At 39.6% G+C, this 18845-nt stretch overlaps 1 protein-coding gene across 1 annotated transcript; it reads right to left on the reverse strand.

The window, feature by feature from the left end:
- Positions 1-16171: 16171 nt before the first annotated feature.
- On the reverse strand, positions 16172-18408 carry LOC130962924 (uncharacterized). The gene is made up of 4 exons (XM_057889081.1): positions 17830-18408; positions 17563-17697; positions 17122-17218; positions 16172-16974 (listed from the first exon to the last, which is right to left on the reverse strand). Exons 1-4 carry the CDS (start codon positions 18406-18408, stop codon positions 16172-16174), a joined length of 1614 nt encoding a protein of 537 aa, XP_057745064.1.
- Positions 18409-18845: the final 437 nt, after the last annotated feature.

Here is an 18845-nt window from a genome sequence, read left to right on the forward strand (position 1 = left end):
GGTTCCGCAAAGATAGAGATGAATCTCCCAAAAGATAAGATAAGATAAGAATATCTTATCCAGGGATGATCGCAGCCAACTACTATAAATACACTGGAGCACCCAGGTATAACTCATACTCTAATTCTACTCAATATCTGCTTGGACCCATGCTAACTTAAGCATCGGAGTGTCATTGCAGGTACAACCCCCAGCCGCTCAGCACACCAAGCTCGGGTCACGGAACCCCTACCTCGGGTCTTGCCAGACGACCGAGCTACACGTTTCAGGTAACCCTCGGAACACCTACCTTGATTTGCTGCTCCAAATCCGGTTACTCTTTGAAGTGTTCTTAAAGCACTTTTTCCTCCTAAAACACATCAAGAACAACTTTAAATCCAAAAACTCTCAACTGACCAAATCTCACTCAGCATGTTAGGAAGATATATATCACCTTAGAGTTGCTGGAAATTCACGTTTCTTGGCCCTCAAGTCAAGTTAAGCATGATTCCTAAGGAAAAACATCAAGAAAACACATGTTTACATGGTTTTCTTTGAAAACCGAATTGAAGAGGGAGGGAGACAGCCATCTCACCTTATTTCCAGCCATGATAAGTCACATGGTTATGTAGAGGAAGAAGAGAGGATCATTTTGGTGAAATCGGAGTTTTGATTTGAGTTTTAGTTCAGAAGAAATCAAGCTTTGAAGATTAAGTGTTCATGAAAGTTTCTCTCTTTTCTCTCTTGTTATTTTCGGCCAAAATGATGAAATGAGACAGCCTTGGAGGTCTTGGGGGTGTAAGGAGAGTTGTGATTGGTTGGCTTGAAGGTGGATTAAAATAATATTAAAATATCTCAGGTGTATAACTACTAAAACTAGATGTATCGGAACACTTGCAAAAACATCTCTAAAAATTATTTTGTGAGCTACTAGCATAAATGACACTAGTAACATATTTATTATGAGAATAGAACATGTATAATGAGGCCTTAGCATTGCTAACGTCATCAGAGAGTGCTGGTGCTAAGCTGCACCAGTAAACCGTAAACCCGGTTAAACCGATTTTCTGTTTTTAACAAAAATAGACTAGCTAACCTTATAATATCATTCAAGCATTTTATAATACTAATATAATGATAATATTATACTATTATCTCTCTCCTCTCATGTATCGAGTCCGGTTCGTCAAACAGAGACTATTTACGAAAATCAGAATCAAAACTGCCAACCGATACGGTTCAAAAACTAGGTTCTTCGCGATTGCATTATCGAGATTGCCTCAGAGGAGGTTCTAGCTTAAGGATGACATAATGATAATGAGGATTGAGATGCTTGATGATATAACAGAGGTGTTCCCTTTACTGATCTTCCGGAGAAATTCGTACTTTCAGAAAAGATCTCAGGTACTCGAAAATCAAGGTTGTTACATTCTACCCTCCTAAAAGAAAATTTTGCCCTCAAAATTTCAGCCGCATGCAAGAATCCATCTTCAAGCAGTCTATTTCCTTCAAGCCATCCTGAAAGATATCAGTTCGTTCCTTATAGCATCTAAATATCACATAGCCATGGCCATGGAGATCATAACAGCTATAAGAATAGTTGTGCCTGACACGAATTTGTCGTTCGGAACTCGATTAAACCATGCCTATTCACAGTCATTGAGGTCTTATCCGCACCAAACAATCAGTATTAAGGTGATCAGTCTTAACACTTCAAGTCAAGTGTGAACATTCCCAGAATGAGTGCTCAAAGACATTCATGCCAAATGTATCTTAAAGATACCCTAACGACATGAGACACACAAGCAGAGTATGCAATGAAGCATAGTCAGTCCACTCCCCAGGCTCTACAGGGAACGAACTGCTCTGATACCAAATTGTAACGACCCAATTTTCAATATGTCTAGATCATACTGGAAACTGAGCGCTACCAATTTGTCCTCCTAATTATTATATATTATTTATCATATGAGCCTGATTCGTTATTAAAAGCGTAGTTAAATTGCGAGGTATATTTTTTTTTTGGTAACGTTTGAATTAATAGACGGAATCACTCATAATCAATTCACAAGTAATAACAGATAAAACAGTTATAAACAACCACACATAAATACATCACAAGCAGTTAACAACATTCAGTGATCCAGCCTTTGTTTAAGAATAGACTTTTAGTTAGAACACCCCTAGATATAGCTAGATAATAACTATATACATATACATACATACAACATCCCAGGTCCTGACCTGTTCAAGAGGTCCCTCAGCTGGCACCTAGGCTAGCCTAGACTCTATACTCACCTAGTCCCTCTAAACTACTAAAGCGAGGGAAAGTACATTCTAAGTCTTCACAACTCAAGTCAGGTGGAACATCATCAAAAGATAGAACATCATCTACTACTCCTCTGCACGATCAGACTTTTCCACAGGACGTCTCTCTGGTACCTCATGAAGTAGCCACACAATAGGAATCTCGTACACAGGATTTAGGTTAAAGTGCGCATACGAACGGGGTGTAGACGTTGGCTGGTCTCACAGTATATACGTATAATCAGAGAACGATATTCACCCTAGACTCAGAAAACTATCTAGAGCAAAATCCTCTTCTTGCGAACGGTCATCAGCGAACTACGGTAAGGTACTCTTACTTCCATCTGAAGGGGGAAGAGAGAGAGAAGGGGTAAGAACTGGGGAGTTCTTAGTAGGGTCGGGGTTATTAGTTATATTCATTTATTTGGGGTCGATTAGCAGACGAATGATAGAATATAGCGAAGCAGTAACCAAAAGATAAAGCTAGAAAGAGAAAGTAGAGGCAATAGAAAGCAGAACACAAACAAAAGAATACAAGAAAATAAAACATAGAAATAGCATACAAGCAGACAAACACAAAGAAATAGATCACACACAGAAAGGAATGCAACAGAGAATGATGCGCAGACAAGAATGATGCATGTCTAGCCCTAGTGCAGGTAATGAGCTCATTTGTCGGTTACATACCCGCTCCCGACGTTACCCGGAGTCCTCTGACCAGGTAAGGCTTTCCTGTTGGCAATGTCCCTCGCAAGAGTCCTTTGACTTGTGAGGCAAACCACTGCAAGAGTCCTTTGACTTGCAGGGTGGCACTAGCAACCCACTGCAAGAGTCCTTTGACTTGCATGGCGGAGCTAGTTAACTTATATCTGCCCAACACACTCTCTGTAAGAGTCCTTTGACTTACAAGAGCATACACACACTCTCACTGTAAGAGTCCTTTGACTTACAGGAGTATATGCTAGTCATGTGTTCTCGATACCTCTGTAAGAGTCCTCTGACTTACAGAATAGCATTATAGCTAAGTATCCCAGGAAAGCACTCTCAGTGGTCGTACCACCATCTATCTGACTGCCTTCACGCAGCAGATCATCACATAATCATTCTCATTATCATCGTCACTTTCACATTCTTATGCAGTACCTCTTTCTTTCTCTGTTCAATCATGCTATACAAACTTTACAGCTTTTACTTTTTCAACATCGTAACTCAAACCATTTCTCTTTATCATATTACTCTTTTCTCTGTATCCCTTTATTCTGCTCTGGTTACTCTGTTCTCTGTGTTTCTTTACTCTGTTCTGATTTTTCTGTTTAATGTATGCATTTAAAGCTTATGTAAATTTTGATATGATTAGTTAGCCTGCCCCAAGTATAGGTTCATTAAGTCTATACTGAAACAGTTTAACTTTTCATATAATACCTAACCCTATTCGCAAATCAAGAACCAACTATGTTGCCCTAGTTTGTTCACTAGTCTCTGTCTGTTTCTCTGTTGTTAAAATTTTACAGACTTTCTCTTCGATTTTTATCTTTCTTTTGACTTTTATCTTTCTTTTATCTTTACCTCACTAATATGTTCTTACCACTCCCTAAGTGTTTTATGAAGGTAACTAGGAGAATTCTGCACTTAAAGTTGTCTTTCTAATGCTTTTACAGAAAACTGCCTTTTCTGCATTATTTTATTATTTTTATTAAAATATTATTTTTAATTAAATATTATTATTTAATATTTTATTATTATTTATTATTTTATTATTAAATTTTCGCAAATTAAAGAAGCGCTTGTTGGGAGGCAACCCAATTTTATTTATCTAATTTTTATTTTACTGTTATTTTGTGTTTTATTAGGTACATGATCATGAGGAGTCACAAAAAAATCATAAAAATTAAAAACAGAATCAAAAACAGCAGAAGAAAAAAATTCGCACCCTGGAGGACAAACAGCCTGGCGTTCAACGCCAGTAAGATGCATCTGGCTGGCGTTCAACGCCAGAACAGAGCATCATTCTGGCGCTGAACGCCAGAAACAAGCAGCATTCTGGCGCTGAACGCCAGGAATGTGCCCAGAGAGGAAAAACTGGCGCTGAACGCCAGTAACAAGCATGAAACTGGCGTTTAACGCCAGAAACATGCTTTACATGGGCGTTGAACGCAAGAATGTGCACCAATGGGCGTTTAAACGCCAGAATGGTGTGCAAAGGCATTTTACATGCCTATTTGGTGCAGGGATGGAATTCCTTGACACCTCAGGACCTGTGGACCCCACAGGATCACTTCAGGATCTGTGGACCCCACAGGATCCCCACCTACCGTATTCCCACCTTACCTCCTAATCCTATTTTACTCTTCCCCATGTCACACTTCCCAACAACTTCAATCTCTGAATCTCTCTTCCCAATAAACACTCTTTCCCAAAACCCTTCACCAATCACCTCAATCTCTCTTCCCAATTACTCCCTTCACCATTCACATCCATCCACTCTTCCCCATAAACCCCACCTACCTTCAAAAATTCAAAACCAATTTCCCACCCATTCCCACCCTAAATGGCCGAATACATACTACCCCCTCTCCCTATAAATACCCTTCCATTCTACTTCAATTTCCCACAACACAACCCCTTCTTCTTCACCTAGGCCGAACCTACATCTCTTCCACCTACCATATTCTCTTCTTCTTCTTCTTCTCCTTCTTCTCTTCTTTCTTCTCTTGCTCGAGGTCGAGCAATATTTTAAGTTTGGTGTGGTGAAAGCATAAGCTTTTTGTTTTTCCATTACCATCAATGGCACCTAAGGCCGGAGTATCCTCTAGAAAAGGAAAAGGGAAGACAAAAGCTTCCACCTCTGAGTCATGGGAGATGGAAAGATTCATCTCCAAGAGCCATCAAGACCACTTCTATGATGTTGTGGCAAAGAAGAAGGTGATCCCTGAGGTCCCTTTCAAGCTCAAGAAAAATGAGTATCCGGAGATCCGACATGAAATCCGAAGAAGAGGTTGGGAAGTCTTAACCAACCCCATGCAACAAGTCGGAATCTTAATGGTTCAAGAGTTCTATGCCAATGCATGGATCACTAGGAACCATGATCAAAGTATGAACCCGAGCCCAAAGAATTATCTTACAATGGTTCGGGGGAAATACTTAGATTTTAGTCCGAAAAATGTGAGGTTGGCATTCCACTTGCCCATGATGCAAGGAGATGAACGCCCCTACACTAGAAGGGTCAACTTTAATCAAAGGTTGGACCAAGTCCTTACGGACATATGTGTGGAAGGAGCTCAATGAAAGAGAGACTCCAAAGGCAAGCCAGTCCAACTAAGAAGACTGGATCTCAAGCCTATAGCTAGAGGATGGTTGGAGTTCATTCAACGCTCCATCATTCCCACTAGCAACCGATCTGAAGTTACTGTGGATCGGGCCATCATGATTCATGGCATCATGATTGGAGAGGAAGTAGAAGTTCATGAGGTCATCTCCAATGAAATCTACAAAATAGCCGACAAGCCTTCTCCCATGGCACGGCTAGCTTTTCCTCACCTTATTTGCCATCTATGTTACTCAGCTGGAGTTATCATAGAAGGAGACATCCTCATTGAAGAGGACAAGCCCATCACCAAGAAGAGGATGGAGCAAGCAGAGAGACCCCTCACGGTTCTCAAGAGATGCATGAGGAAGCTCATCATCAAGAAATCCCTGAGATGCCTCAAGGGATGCACTTTCCTCCCAACAACTATTGGGAACAACTCAACACTTCCTTAGAAGATTTGAGCCACAATGTTGAACAACTAAGGGTGGAACATCATGATCACTCCATCATTCTCCAAGAAATAAGAGAAGACCAAAGAGCAATGAGGGAGGAGCAACAAAGGCAAGGAAGGGACATAGAAGAGCTTAAGAACATCATTGGTCCTTCAAGAAGAAGACGCCACTAAAGGTGGATTCATTCCTTGTTCTTTATTTCTTTCTGTTTTCGGTTTTTAATGTTGTGTTTATCTATGTTTTGTGTCTTTACTTCATGATCATTAGTATGTAACCATGTCTTAAAGCTATGAATAAAATCCATTAAGCCTTCACCTCTCTTAAATGAAAAATGTTTTAATTCAAAAGAACAAGAAGTACATGAATTTCGAATTTATCCTTGAATTTAATTTAATTATATTGATGTGGTGAATATACTTTTTGTTCACTGAATGAATGCTTGAACAGTGCATAATTTTGATCTTGTTGTTTATGAATGTTAAAACTGTTGGCTCTTGAAAGAATGATGAACAAAGAGAAATGTTATTGATGATCTGAAAAATCATGAAATTGATTCTTGAAGCAAGAAAAAGCAGTGAAAAAGAAAGCTTGCGAAAAAAAAAATTTGGCGAAAAAAAATAGAAAGAAAAAGAAAAAGCAAGCAGAAAAAGCCAATAGCCCTTAAAACCAAAAGGCAAGGGTAAAAAGGATCCAAGGCTTTGAGCATCAATGGATAGGAGGGCCCAAGGAAATAAAATCCAGGCCTAAGCGGCTAAATCAAGCTGTCCCTAACCATGTGCTTGTGTCATGAAGGTCCAAGTGAAAAGCTTGAGACTGAGTGGTTAAAGTTGTGATCCAAAGCAAAAAGAGTGTGCTTAAGAGCTCTGGACACCTCTAACTGGGGACTCTAGCAAAGCTGAGTCACAATCTGAAAAGGTTCACCCAGTTATGTGTCTGTGGCATTTATGTATCCGGTGGTAATACTGGAAAACAAAGTGCTTGGGGCCACGGCCAAGACTCATAAGTAGCTGTGTTCAAGAATCAACATGCTTAACTAGGAAAGTCAATAACACTATCCGAAATTCTAAGTTCCTAGAGAAGCCAATCATTCTAAACTTCAAAGGAAAAAGTGAGATGCCAAAACTGTTCAGAAGCAAAAAGCTACAAGTCCCGCTCATCTAATTATAATTGATATTCATTGATATTCTGGAATTTATAGTATATTCTCTTCTTTTTATCCTATTTGATTTTCAGTTGCTTGGGGACAAGCAACAATTTAAGTTTGGTGTTGTGATGAGCGGATAATTTATACGCTTTTTGGCATTATTTTTAGGTAGTTTTTAGTAAGTTTAAGCTACTTTTAGGGATGTTTTCATTAGTTTTTATGTTAAATTCACATTTCTGGACTTTACTATGAGTTTGTGTGTTTTTCTGTGATTTCAGGTAATCTGGCTGAAATTGAGGGACTTGAGCAAAACTCTAAAAAAGGCTGACAAAAGGACTGCTGATGCTGTTGGAATCTGACCTCCCTGCACTCAAAATGAATTTTCTGGAGCTATAAAACTCCAAATGGCGCGCTCTCAACGGCGTTGGAAAGTAGACATCCAGAACTTTCCAGCAATATATAATAGTCTATACTTTATTCGGAAATTGACGACGTAACTTGGCATTGAACGCCAAGTACATGCTGCTGTCTGGAGTTAAACGCCAGAAAAACGTCATGATCCAGGGTTGAACGCCCAAAACACGTCATAACTCGGAGTTCAACTTCAAGAGAAGTCTCAGCTCGTGGATTGATCAAGCTCAGCCCAAGCATACACCAAGTGGGCCCCGGAAGTGGATTTATGCATCAATTACTTACTCATGTAAACCCTAGGAGCTAGTTTATTATAAATAGAACTTTTTACTATCATATTATCATCCGGGGATTGTATTTTGAATCTTGTGATCACATTTAGGGAGCTAGCCATTCGGCCATGCCTGAACCTTGTACTTATGTATTTTCAACAGTAGAGTTTCTGCACACCATAGATTAAGGGTGTGGAGCTCTGCTGTACCTCAAGTTTCAATACAATTACTATTACTTTTTATTCAATTCTCTCTTATTCTTATTCCAAGATATACGTTGCAATGAATGTGATGATCCGTGACACTCATCATCATTCTCACCTATGAACGCGCGTGATTGACAACCACTTCCGTTCTACTTTAGGCCGGGCGCATATCTCTTAGATTCTCCAACAGAATCTTCGTGGTATAAGCTAGATAGATGGCGGCATTCATGAGGATCCGGAAAGTCTAACCTTGTCTGTGGTATTCCGAGTAGGATCCTGGGAATCCGAAAAGTCTAACCTTGTCTGTGGTATTCCGAGTAGGATTCCGGTATTGAATGACTGTGACGAGCTTCAAACTCCTGAAGGCTGGGCGTGATGACAAACGCAAAAGAATCAATGGATTCTATTCCAACCTGATTGAGAACTGACAGATGATTAGCCGTGCTGTGACAGAGCATTTGGACCATTTTCACTGAGAGGATGGGATGTAGCTATCAACCAAGGGTGATGCCTCCAGACGATTAGCCGTGCAGTGACAGCGCATAGGACCATTTTCCCGAGAGGATTAAAAGTAGCCATTGATGATAGTGATGCCCTACATACAGCTTGCCATGGAAAGGAGTAAGAAGGATTGAAGGAAGAGCGAGTAGTGAAGTAGAGTTTCAAGAGGAACACAGCATCTCCATACACCTATCTAAAATTCCCACTATTGATTTACATAAGTATTTCTATCCCTTTTTATTTTCTATTTTATTATTAATTATTCGAAAATCCATAAATCAATTTAATCTGCCTAACTGAGATTTACAAGGTGACCATAGCTTGCTTCATACCAACAATCTCTGTGGGATCGACCCTTACTCACGTAAGGTTTATTACTTGGACGACCCAGTACACTTGCTGGTTAGTTGAATGGAGTTGTGAATTCAAATAGAGCCAATTATCAAATTTCATACAAGTACAAAGACAATAGATCACAATTTCGTCCACCAGGTGTCATGAGTCTATGCAAGTTCTCTGACTTTAATCTGTGTTTTTGGGCCAAAAACTGGGTTGAAATGCGGCCCAGAATCTCTGGCAACGACTTTTGTAATTCTGCAGATCGCGCATGTCACGCGTCCGCGTCGTCCACGCGACCGCGTCACTCAGCATTTTTTGTATCACGCTGATAAACCCCAATTTGATGGTTTATCTTGTATTGAATCTAGAGTATTTTGATGACCTTTACCCACATTTATTCAATGAAATAGCATGGTTTTATAACTTCTCCTTTAATTGTGCTTAAGAGTGAAAACATGCTTTTTAGGTCTTAAAATAAATAAATTTAATTCATCTTGATTCCATTAGATGCCTTGATATGTTTGTTAAGTGATTTAAGGTTTAGGAGGCAAAAATTGGATCAAGGAAATGAAGAAAGAAAGCATGAAAAGTTGGAGAACTCATGAAGAAATGAAAGAACCGGAAAGCTGTCAAGCCGACCTCTTCGCACTTAAACGACCATAACTTGAGCTACAGAGGTCCAAATGATGCGGTTCCAGTTGGGTTGGAAAGCTAACATCCGGGGCTTCAAAAAGACATAAGATTTGCCATAGTTGCTACACGTATGGTGGCGCGCACGTGCAAAGTACGCGCACGCGCCGTTGCTGCCACCTGGTTCACTTAAAGCAAAACGTGGCCAGCGAATTCTAAAGCCTTGTGGGCCCAATCCAACTCATTTCTGATGCTATTTAAGCCAAGGGTTAAAGGGGGAATGAAGATACTCTCATACTTTAGATGTTAGTTACCATTAGTCATAGTTTAGTTTTAGAAGTAGTTAGAACTAGTTTCTAGAGAGAGAAGCTCTCACTTCTCTCTAGAATTAGGATTAGGATTAGGTTTAGTTCTTAGATCTAGATTTAGATTCATCTTCTTCTACTTCTATCTTCTCAATTCCTTGTAGTTACATTCATTCTTCTCCTATTCTTTTGGTGTAATCTCTTTTATGTTGTTCTTATATTTTGTTGTAGATCTAGTATTGTTCCTTCTACTTTCTTTCAATTCAATTCAAGGTAATTCATAATAATTGTGTTTCTTTTGATTGTTGTTGTTAATTTCTTTCAATAATTGTTGTTAGATTCTCTTCTTGTTGTCAATTTGCTTTGCTTTTCTTTTGTGCCTTCCAAGTGTTCGATGAAATGCTTGGTTGGATTTTAGTGTAGGTTTTGTTCCTCTTGGCCTAGGTAGAGTAATTAGTGACTCTTGAGTTATCTAATTCTTTTGTTGGTTAATAATTAGAAGTTGCTAATTGATTTGAATGCCTCTAAAGCTAGTCTTTCCTTTAGGAGTTGATTAGGACTTGAGGAATCAAATTGATTCATCCACTTGACTTTCCTCCATGGTTAGAGGTTAACTAAGTGGGAGCAATACACAATTCTCATCACAATTGAGAAGGATAACTAGGATAGGACTTATAGTTCTCATATCTTGCCAAGAGCTTTGTTAGTTGTTAGTTTATTTCCTTTGCCATTTATAATTCTTGTCTATAATCTCAAAAACCCCAAAATAACTCACAACCAATAACAAGACACTTTATTGTAAATCCTAGGGAGAACGACCCGAGGTTTAAATACTTCGGTTTATAGATTTTAGGGGTTTGTACTTGTGACAAACAAATTTTTGTATGAGAGGATTATTGTTGGTTTAGAGACTATACTCCGACGAGATTTCATTTGTAAAATTCTAAACCGTCAAAAATCCAATCATCAAAATAACTTAGTTTTTTTTTACCGACGCGTGCGTGTCATGCGTGCTTACGCGTCGATGTGCATATTGGTTGAAGGACGCGTACGCGCCAGGTGCGCGCACGCGTGCATCGAGTTAGGCCGGAGGCATAATGTCGGCCCAAGTCTGGCACAACTCTCGGGTAAAAGTACCAGGAGTGTGGATCGTGCAATCGACGCGCGCGCGCACAGTGTGCGTGCACGTGCATTGCCAATTTAAGATCATGTGCGCGTACGCGCCAAGTGCGCGCACGCGTGGATAGACTTGTGCCTTAGGCCCAATGTTCGCACAGTGCAGGCCTAACTCTCGGGTTTTTTGGCTGGAGGTGAAATTTTTTTCATCCACGCGTTCGCGTACAGTGCGCGTCCGCGTGGATGGTCAAAAAATGCTCGGGTGCGCATACGCGTTATGTGCGCGCACGCGTGGATGGTATTCTGTTTTTCAAAAAAAAAATTTCTAAGTTCTTGCACCAATCCAAGCCTTTCAATCCTCCAAACAGCTACCAAAACACCCTAAAAACTTATTCATCATATTATACTTCTAACTAAACTTAAAAAACTAATAAAAACATGAAATTAAACTAATTCTACCAATATTTACAAAGAAAGAAAATGAAAAGATGTTACCATGGTGTGGTGTCTCCCACCTAGCACTTTTGTTTATTGTCCTTAAGTTGGACTTATGGGGGGGCTCCTCTCAAGGTGGCTTGTGCTTGTACTCATCTTGGAACTTCCACCAATGCTTGAATCTCCAATAAGCTCCATTCTTCAATTTCAATATCTTCAAGCTTTGATGGAGTTCTCCACAAACCATGAGCTCCCAAATTTGATTTTCATCGTGCGATCCGGGATCCCACACTTTGTTTTGACACCCGTCCTTAAATTGATCGTCATTATTCCATCCGGGTGGTATGGCCTTGGAATTCTCAAAGAAGCTTCCAAACAACTTCCTAGACCCATGCCATTTGGTTCCACACCAACCATTGCTCTTGAATTTTGAGCTTACAACCGTCATGAGCTTAGAATGATGTTTCCAACCACTACACAACTCTTTCCTACTCTTAACTCCACAAAGAGCTCTAAGTTGACCATCATTTTGAATCAAGCCATATTCAAGCGAGAAAGTAAAGCTTAGGGATAAGAATTTTACCCACTTGAATGTTGTGTTGGATGGTGACTTGGGGAGGGAGACCTCCCCACACTTAGACAATGCAAGGTCTACTTCTTTAGGCTCTTCTTTAGTTATTTCCACCTCTTCACAAGCTTCTTCAATTTCAACCTTTTCCCCTTTTTCACTTGGCTTGGTGTTGTCTTCAAGAACTTCATCTTGCCCAATGGGAGGTGAGTCAATTTTGGATAGGAATTCATTGATGAATGAATCCATCTCTTGATCAACCTCTTCATATTCTTCAATTTCGATATACACCATGCCAACTTTTTCCTCTTGGTAGCTCTCCTCCAATTCACTCTCTTTTTCGTTGCTCACCAAGGGTACGGGAGGTTGTGCACATTCTTTTATAATTTCAACTTCATGTCCAATGGGAGAGGATTCCACTGTAGAGAGAAATTCGTCCATGATTGAATCCATCTCTTGATAAGCCTCTTCCAAGTCTCCAACGATGATATGCCTTGGAGGTTGCGCACCCTCCTCAACATCGATATCAAGCTTCTTGGAAGGGTGCTCCATGATGCTACATTCCCTTGGACTTTCAACATCTCCTAAATCTTCAACCACCTCTTCCTTTTCTTCAATGATCATAGGCTCCTCCAATTGTTCCAACACAAAACTTGGTTCTCCCTTCTCTACCAGATTGTCCAATTTCTCCTTCATACTTTGCTCTTCTTTAGGTTTTTCGCATGTGGCTACGGAAGTATCTTGAGTGTTAAAACATTGGTAGGCTAAAGAGTGCACTACCTTAGTCAAGTTGGTCACAAACTCAAGTGTATCCCGCTTCATGGCCTCTTGTCCTTGAAGTAACAAAGTGAGAGAATCGTCTATTGGGGCTTGGGGTGGGTAGGAAGGCTTATCATTTTGGAGAGAGGGTTCATAATAGGAAGGTGGTTCTTCTTGGTAAGGTTGTGGAGATTGTGTGTATTGATGTGGTTCTTGGGAGTAATCTTGATAGGGTTGTGGTTGTTCTAAGGGTTCTTGCTCATAATGGTCATAAGAGTATGGTATGGGTGATTCGTTATATGATGGATATGGGTCATAGGGCGGTGTTTGGTAATGAAAGGCTTGTGAGAATGATTGAGGTTCATGTTGAGGATGAGATTCATAGACATATGATGGTGGTTGTTAAGTGTCACAAAAAGATTCATCATAGCCGTTAAATTGGCATGCATTAGGATGGAAATTATACCTATAAGTATCCGGAGGTTGTTGCCAATAGGAGTGATTGATTCCTTGAGACTCCTCCCATCTTTGTTGGTTCCATCCATAATGAGTGTCATTATTGAAGTGCACATTTCCTACAACATAATTAGAACCAAACTCATAGCCAAAATGAGAATTCATAGTGGAAAAACAAATTAAAACTAACAAAATCTAGTAAACAAGCAAAAGACAAGCTATTTACAATATTCACATATGTACAATAACCAATAACATAACACCATTGCAAATCCTCGGCAACGGCGCCATTTTGATGATTGGATTTTTGACGGTTTAGAATTTTACAAATGAAATCTCGTCGAAGTATAGTCTCTAAACCAACAATAATCCTCTCATACAAAAATTTGTTTGTCACAAGTACAAACCCCTAAAATCTATAAACCGAAGTATTTAAACCTCGGGTCGTTCTCCCTAGGATTTACAATAAAGTGTCTTGTTATTGGTTGTGAGTTATTTTGGGGTTTTTGAGATTATAGACAAGAATTATAAATGGCAAAGGAAATAAACTAACAACTAACAAAGCTCTTGGCAAGATATGAGAACTATAAGTCCTATCCTAGTTATCCTTCTCAATTGTGATGAGAATTGTGTATTGCTCCCACTTAGTTAACCTCTAACCATGGAGGAAAGTCAAGTGGATGAATCAATTTGATTCCTCAAGTCCTAATCAACTCCTAAAGGAAAGACTAGCTTTAGAGGCATTCAAATCAATTAGCAACTTCTAATTATCAACCAACAAAAGAATTAGATAACTCAAGAGTCACTAATTACTCTACCTAGGCCAAGAGGAACAAAACCTACACTAAAATCCAACCAAGCATTTCATCGAACACTTGGAAGGCACAAAAGAAAAGCAAAGCAAATTGACAACAAGAAGAGAATCTAACAACAATTATTGAAAGAAATTAACAACAACAATCAAAAGAAACATAATTATTATGAATTACCTTGAATTGAATTGAAAGAAAGTAGAAGGAACAATACTAGATCTACAACAAAATATAAGAACAACATAAAAGAGATTACACCAAAAGAATAGGAGAAGAATGAATGTAACTACAAGGAATTGAGAAGATAGAAGTAGAAGAAGATGAATCTAAATCTAGATCTAAGAACTAAACCTAATCCTAATCCTAATTCTAGAGAGAAGTGAGAGTTTCTCTCTCTAGAAACTAGTTCTAACTACTTCTAAAACTAAACTATGACTAATGGTAACTAACATCTAAAGTATGAGAGTATCTTCATTCCCCCTTCAACCCTTGGCTTGAATAGCATCAGAAATGAGTTGGATTGGGTCCACAAGGCTTTAGAATTCGCTGGCCACGTTTTGCTTTAAGTGAACCAGGTGGCAGCAACGGCGTGTGCGCGTACATTGCACGTGTGCGCCACCATACGTGTAGCAACTATGGCAAATCTTATATCGTTTCGAAGCCCCGGATGTTAGCTTTCCAACCCAACTAGAACCGCATCATTTGGACCTCTGTAGCTCAAGTTATGGTCATTTAAGTGCGAAGAGGTCGGCTTGACAGCTTTCCGGTTCTTTCATTTCTTCATGAGTTCTCCAACTTTTCATGCTTTCTTTCTTCATTCCCTTGATCCAATATTTGCCTCCTAAACCTTAAATCACTTAACAAACATATCAAGGCATCTAATAGAATCAAGGTGAATTAAATTTAACTATTTTAAGACCTAAAAAGCATGTTTTCACTCTTAAGCATAATTAAAGGAGAAAAGTTATAAAACCATGCTATTTCATTGAATAAATGTGGGTAAAGGTCATCAAAATACTCTAAATTCAATACAAGATAAACCGTCAAATTGGGGTTTATCACACGCGTCCGCGTCGTCCACGCATTCGCGTCGTATATGCAGCTTCCAATCCGTGCGGTCGCGTCAGGCACGCGATCGCGTCACTCTGATTTCTTCCATTTTACGCGGTCGCGTGAGCCATGCGACCGCGTGACTTCTCGCTGGTCACCTCATCGATTCCTTGTGTTCCTTCCATTTTTGCACACTTTCTCTTCATCCTCTAATCCATCCCTGCCCTATGAAGCCTGAAACACTTAACACACAGATCAAGGCATCGAATAGTAATAAGAGAGAATTAAGATTAGCTAAATTAAGAGCAAAGAAGCATGTTTTCAATCATGTAATAATTTTAGGAAGGAAATATAAATACATGCTAAATACATGAATAAGTGGGTAAAGATCATGATAAAACCACACAATTAAACACATTGTAAACCATAAAATAGTGGTTTATCACTCTTTACTTGGTTCGAACTTACCTGTTTGCCTAATCTTAATTTTCCTATAATTCTTGTGTAATTGTTGATTTACATTTGAAGCTCTGTTCTAATAATGCTATGTATTTCTGTAGGTGGTTTAGTGCTCCAGCTTGCACGTAGTGTTTCTGCTTCTGCTGCTTTTGCCACTGCATGGGCTAGACAATTTCCATTTCTGGGGATCCAAGTTATTCCCTTTTCAGGTAAATTCGCCATTAAAATTTAAATATCTTGGATTATGGCCAAAGCCTCTCCTAAAGCTGTTTTAGATTTAATAGCTTGAGCTAGCTTTAGGTTGTCAGTTTCTATTAAGGTTCTGCCCATTTGTAAATTGTTCACTATGATTAATGCTTGCCTTACTGCCTGAGCTTCTGCCACAGTACTTGATTTGGCTTGAATCTTTCCTGAAAAATCTAATATAATCCTTCCTTTGTGATCTCTGATAACCACAGCAATTGCACCAGTTCCAGTATCCTTCCTGAATGCTGCGTCAACGTTCGCCTTCAACCAGTTTTCAAGGGGAGGTCTCCATTTCACCAGGTTAGTTTTACTCCTATTGCCTTCTGTTTTCTGTGTGTGCTGTTTTTCTGCTAGTTTCCAGTAGGTTGCCTCTAGTGCTGTAGCCTTGCAGATTGTCCATTTAGGATTTACATCCTTCTATTGAAACAGCTTGTTGTTTCTCGTTTTCCATATTTCCCACATGAGAAATCCTAACTTGCTAATCCTCTTCTTCTGGTCCTCTCCCCCTCCTGCTCTCAACTTCTTTATACATTCGACCATCCAATTTCCGATTGAGCTAACTGTCTCAACTGTTGGGGTCCATTGGCATTCCGCTCCGAACCATGTTGCCCTAGCCCAATCACAGAGTAGTAATGCATGTTCTACTGTCTCTGGACATTTTAAGCATATTTGGCAAACTGGATCTGGTGCCATCTTTCTTTTATATAAGTTAGAACCTACTGGTAATATATCATGACAAGCTTTCCATAAAAACATTCTGATCTTCTGTGGGACTTCCATTCTCCACACCTCCTTCCATATCTCCCTTTTATCTTCACTTGTTGATGGATTTCCATATTTGCTGTTCTGCCCAACTCTTCTTGCAGCATAGTATCCGGTTCTTATTGAGTAATTCCCATATTCCCTCCACGGCCAATACAGGTGATCGTCTTTGTTCATTACACTAACAGGGGTGCTAAGTATCTCCTTGAAAATTTCTTGGGAGAATTTGCTTTCGATCTTTCTTTTATTCCACCCTTCCCCATTTACAATGAGATCCTTAACCTTCGAGTCATCTGTGCTGTTTGTATTAAGAGGGCTGCTCCTCTCTGCGATCCAATTATCTTTCCAGATGCTCACTTTGGAGCCATCTCCTATGCTCCACTTTACACATTTCCTTAATAGCTCTCTTCCATGTAAGATGCTTCTCCAGACCCATGAGGCGCCTTTTTTACCCGTTGCTATCCAGAAGTTGCCGTCCCGGAAATACAACAATTTCAAAATTTGTACCCAAATTGCATTTGGATTTTTGAGTGCTCTCCATGCTTATTTTGCAAGGTAGGTAGTATTTTGTTTTTCCAGGTCTTTAAACCCCAATCCCCCTTCACTCTTGCTCTCAGTGATGCTGTCCCACTTCTTCCAATGAATGCCCCGTTCTTCCCTGATGCTGCCCACCAGAATCTTGCGACCTTTGTGCAAGTTTTCCTGCAAAAGCTCTTCAAAAACTTTATGACATTCATAATATACGATGGCATTACCTAAATTACCGACTTTATTAGCGTTTCTTTGCCTGCTTGATTCAGCAACCTTTCTTTCCACCTTTTTAGTTTATTCATGATCTTTTCTTCAATCTATGCTAGAGCTTTGTTGTGAGATCTTCCCCATATGGCTGGTAGCCCCAAGTACTTTCCTGGCGTGTCCCATGTTGTCATTCCTAAAATCTCTTTTATGTCTACTCTCGTTTGTATCAACACTTGGCTTCCAAAGGAGATGCCTGACTTATTCATATTAATCCTTTGTCCGGATGCATATGTGTATTCGTTTAGTACGGTTATAATCTGAAATATCTCCTCCTCCTTTGCTTTCGCAAATATAATGCAGTCGTCCGCGAACAACAAGTGAGTAATAGCCGGAGCTGTTGGGGCTATCTTTAGACCTGTTATATTGTCTTTCGCTTTAGCCTGCTGCATTAGAATCGTGAATACCTCAGCCGCTAAAATGAACAGGTATGGGGATAATGGATCCCCTTGTCAAAGACCCCTCTGAGGCTTGATCTTCTTCGATAGCTCACCATTGACCTTTACCCTATAACTTACGCTTCTTACACATTTCATCACCAAGTCAACCCACTTTTCGGCGAACCCAAATTTCATGAGCACCTTTTCGAGGAAATCCCATTCAAGCCTGTCATATGCCTTGTTCATGTCTAACTTGATTGCTACATTTTGTGATCCGTCTCTTCCTTTCCTATTTAGGCTATGGTAGACTTCTTGGACAATTACTACATTATCTTGTATGAGCCTTCCTCCCACAAATGCACTTTGGGTTGGGGACACTATATCCTCGAGGAGCCCTTTCAGTCTCAACACTATGACCATGGTTATTATTTTGTAAATAAAGTTGCAACAACTGATTAGTCTTAACTGATTGAGTTCTTCCAGATCTTTTACCTTTGGAATTAAAACTACTATGGTTTCGCTAATGTCTTCCGGCAAGAACCCATTCCGAAAGAATTCTCTGACTACTGCACATACCTCTTTCTTGATTATCTCCCAGTGTTTTTGATAGAACAGTCCATTCAGGCCGTCTGGTCCAGGAGCTTTGAGGCTGCCCATGCTAAAAACTGCTTTTCTAATTTCTTCTTCTGTGACCTCTGAGATCAGCTCCCTGTTCATGTCTTTCGTGACTCTTACTGGAATATTGTTTACTACTGAGTCGCAATTCCTTCTGTTGTTGGAAGTAAAAAGCGAATCAAATCATTCCTCTATGTGCTTCATAATTTCTTTCCTGTTTTCTATCCAGGAGCCCGCCTCATTTTTGAGCTTATCGATTTGGTTCCTTCCCCTTCTTTGAATGGTTGTGGCATGGAAAAAAACTATGTTCTTATCTCCCCATTTTAACCACTTCAACCTGGCTCTTTGTCTCCAATATTTTTCTTCCTGTTTCCATAATACAGCTAGCTATATTCTCTTTTATCTGCTGTATTTTCTCCTGTTTTTCTTGTGTTAAATTCGAATCTTGTAGCTTCTTTAATTCCTCTTTCAGCTTGTGGATTTCTTGATCTGCTCGTTTCAGTGTCCTCTTGCTCCACTTTTTAAGCTCATCTTTACAA

This window comes from Arachis stenosperma, chromosome 2 (genome assembly GCF_014773155.1).
Source record: "Arachis stenosperma cultivar V10309 chromosome 2, arast.V10309.gnm1.PFL2, whole genome shotgun sequence".
NCBI classification, from domain to species: domain Eukaryota; kingdom Viridiplantae; phylum Streptophyta; class Magnoliopsida; order Fabales; family Fabaceae; genus Arachis; species Arachis stenosperma.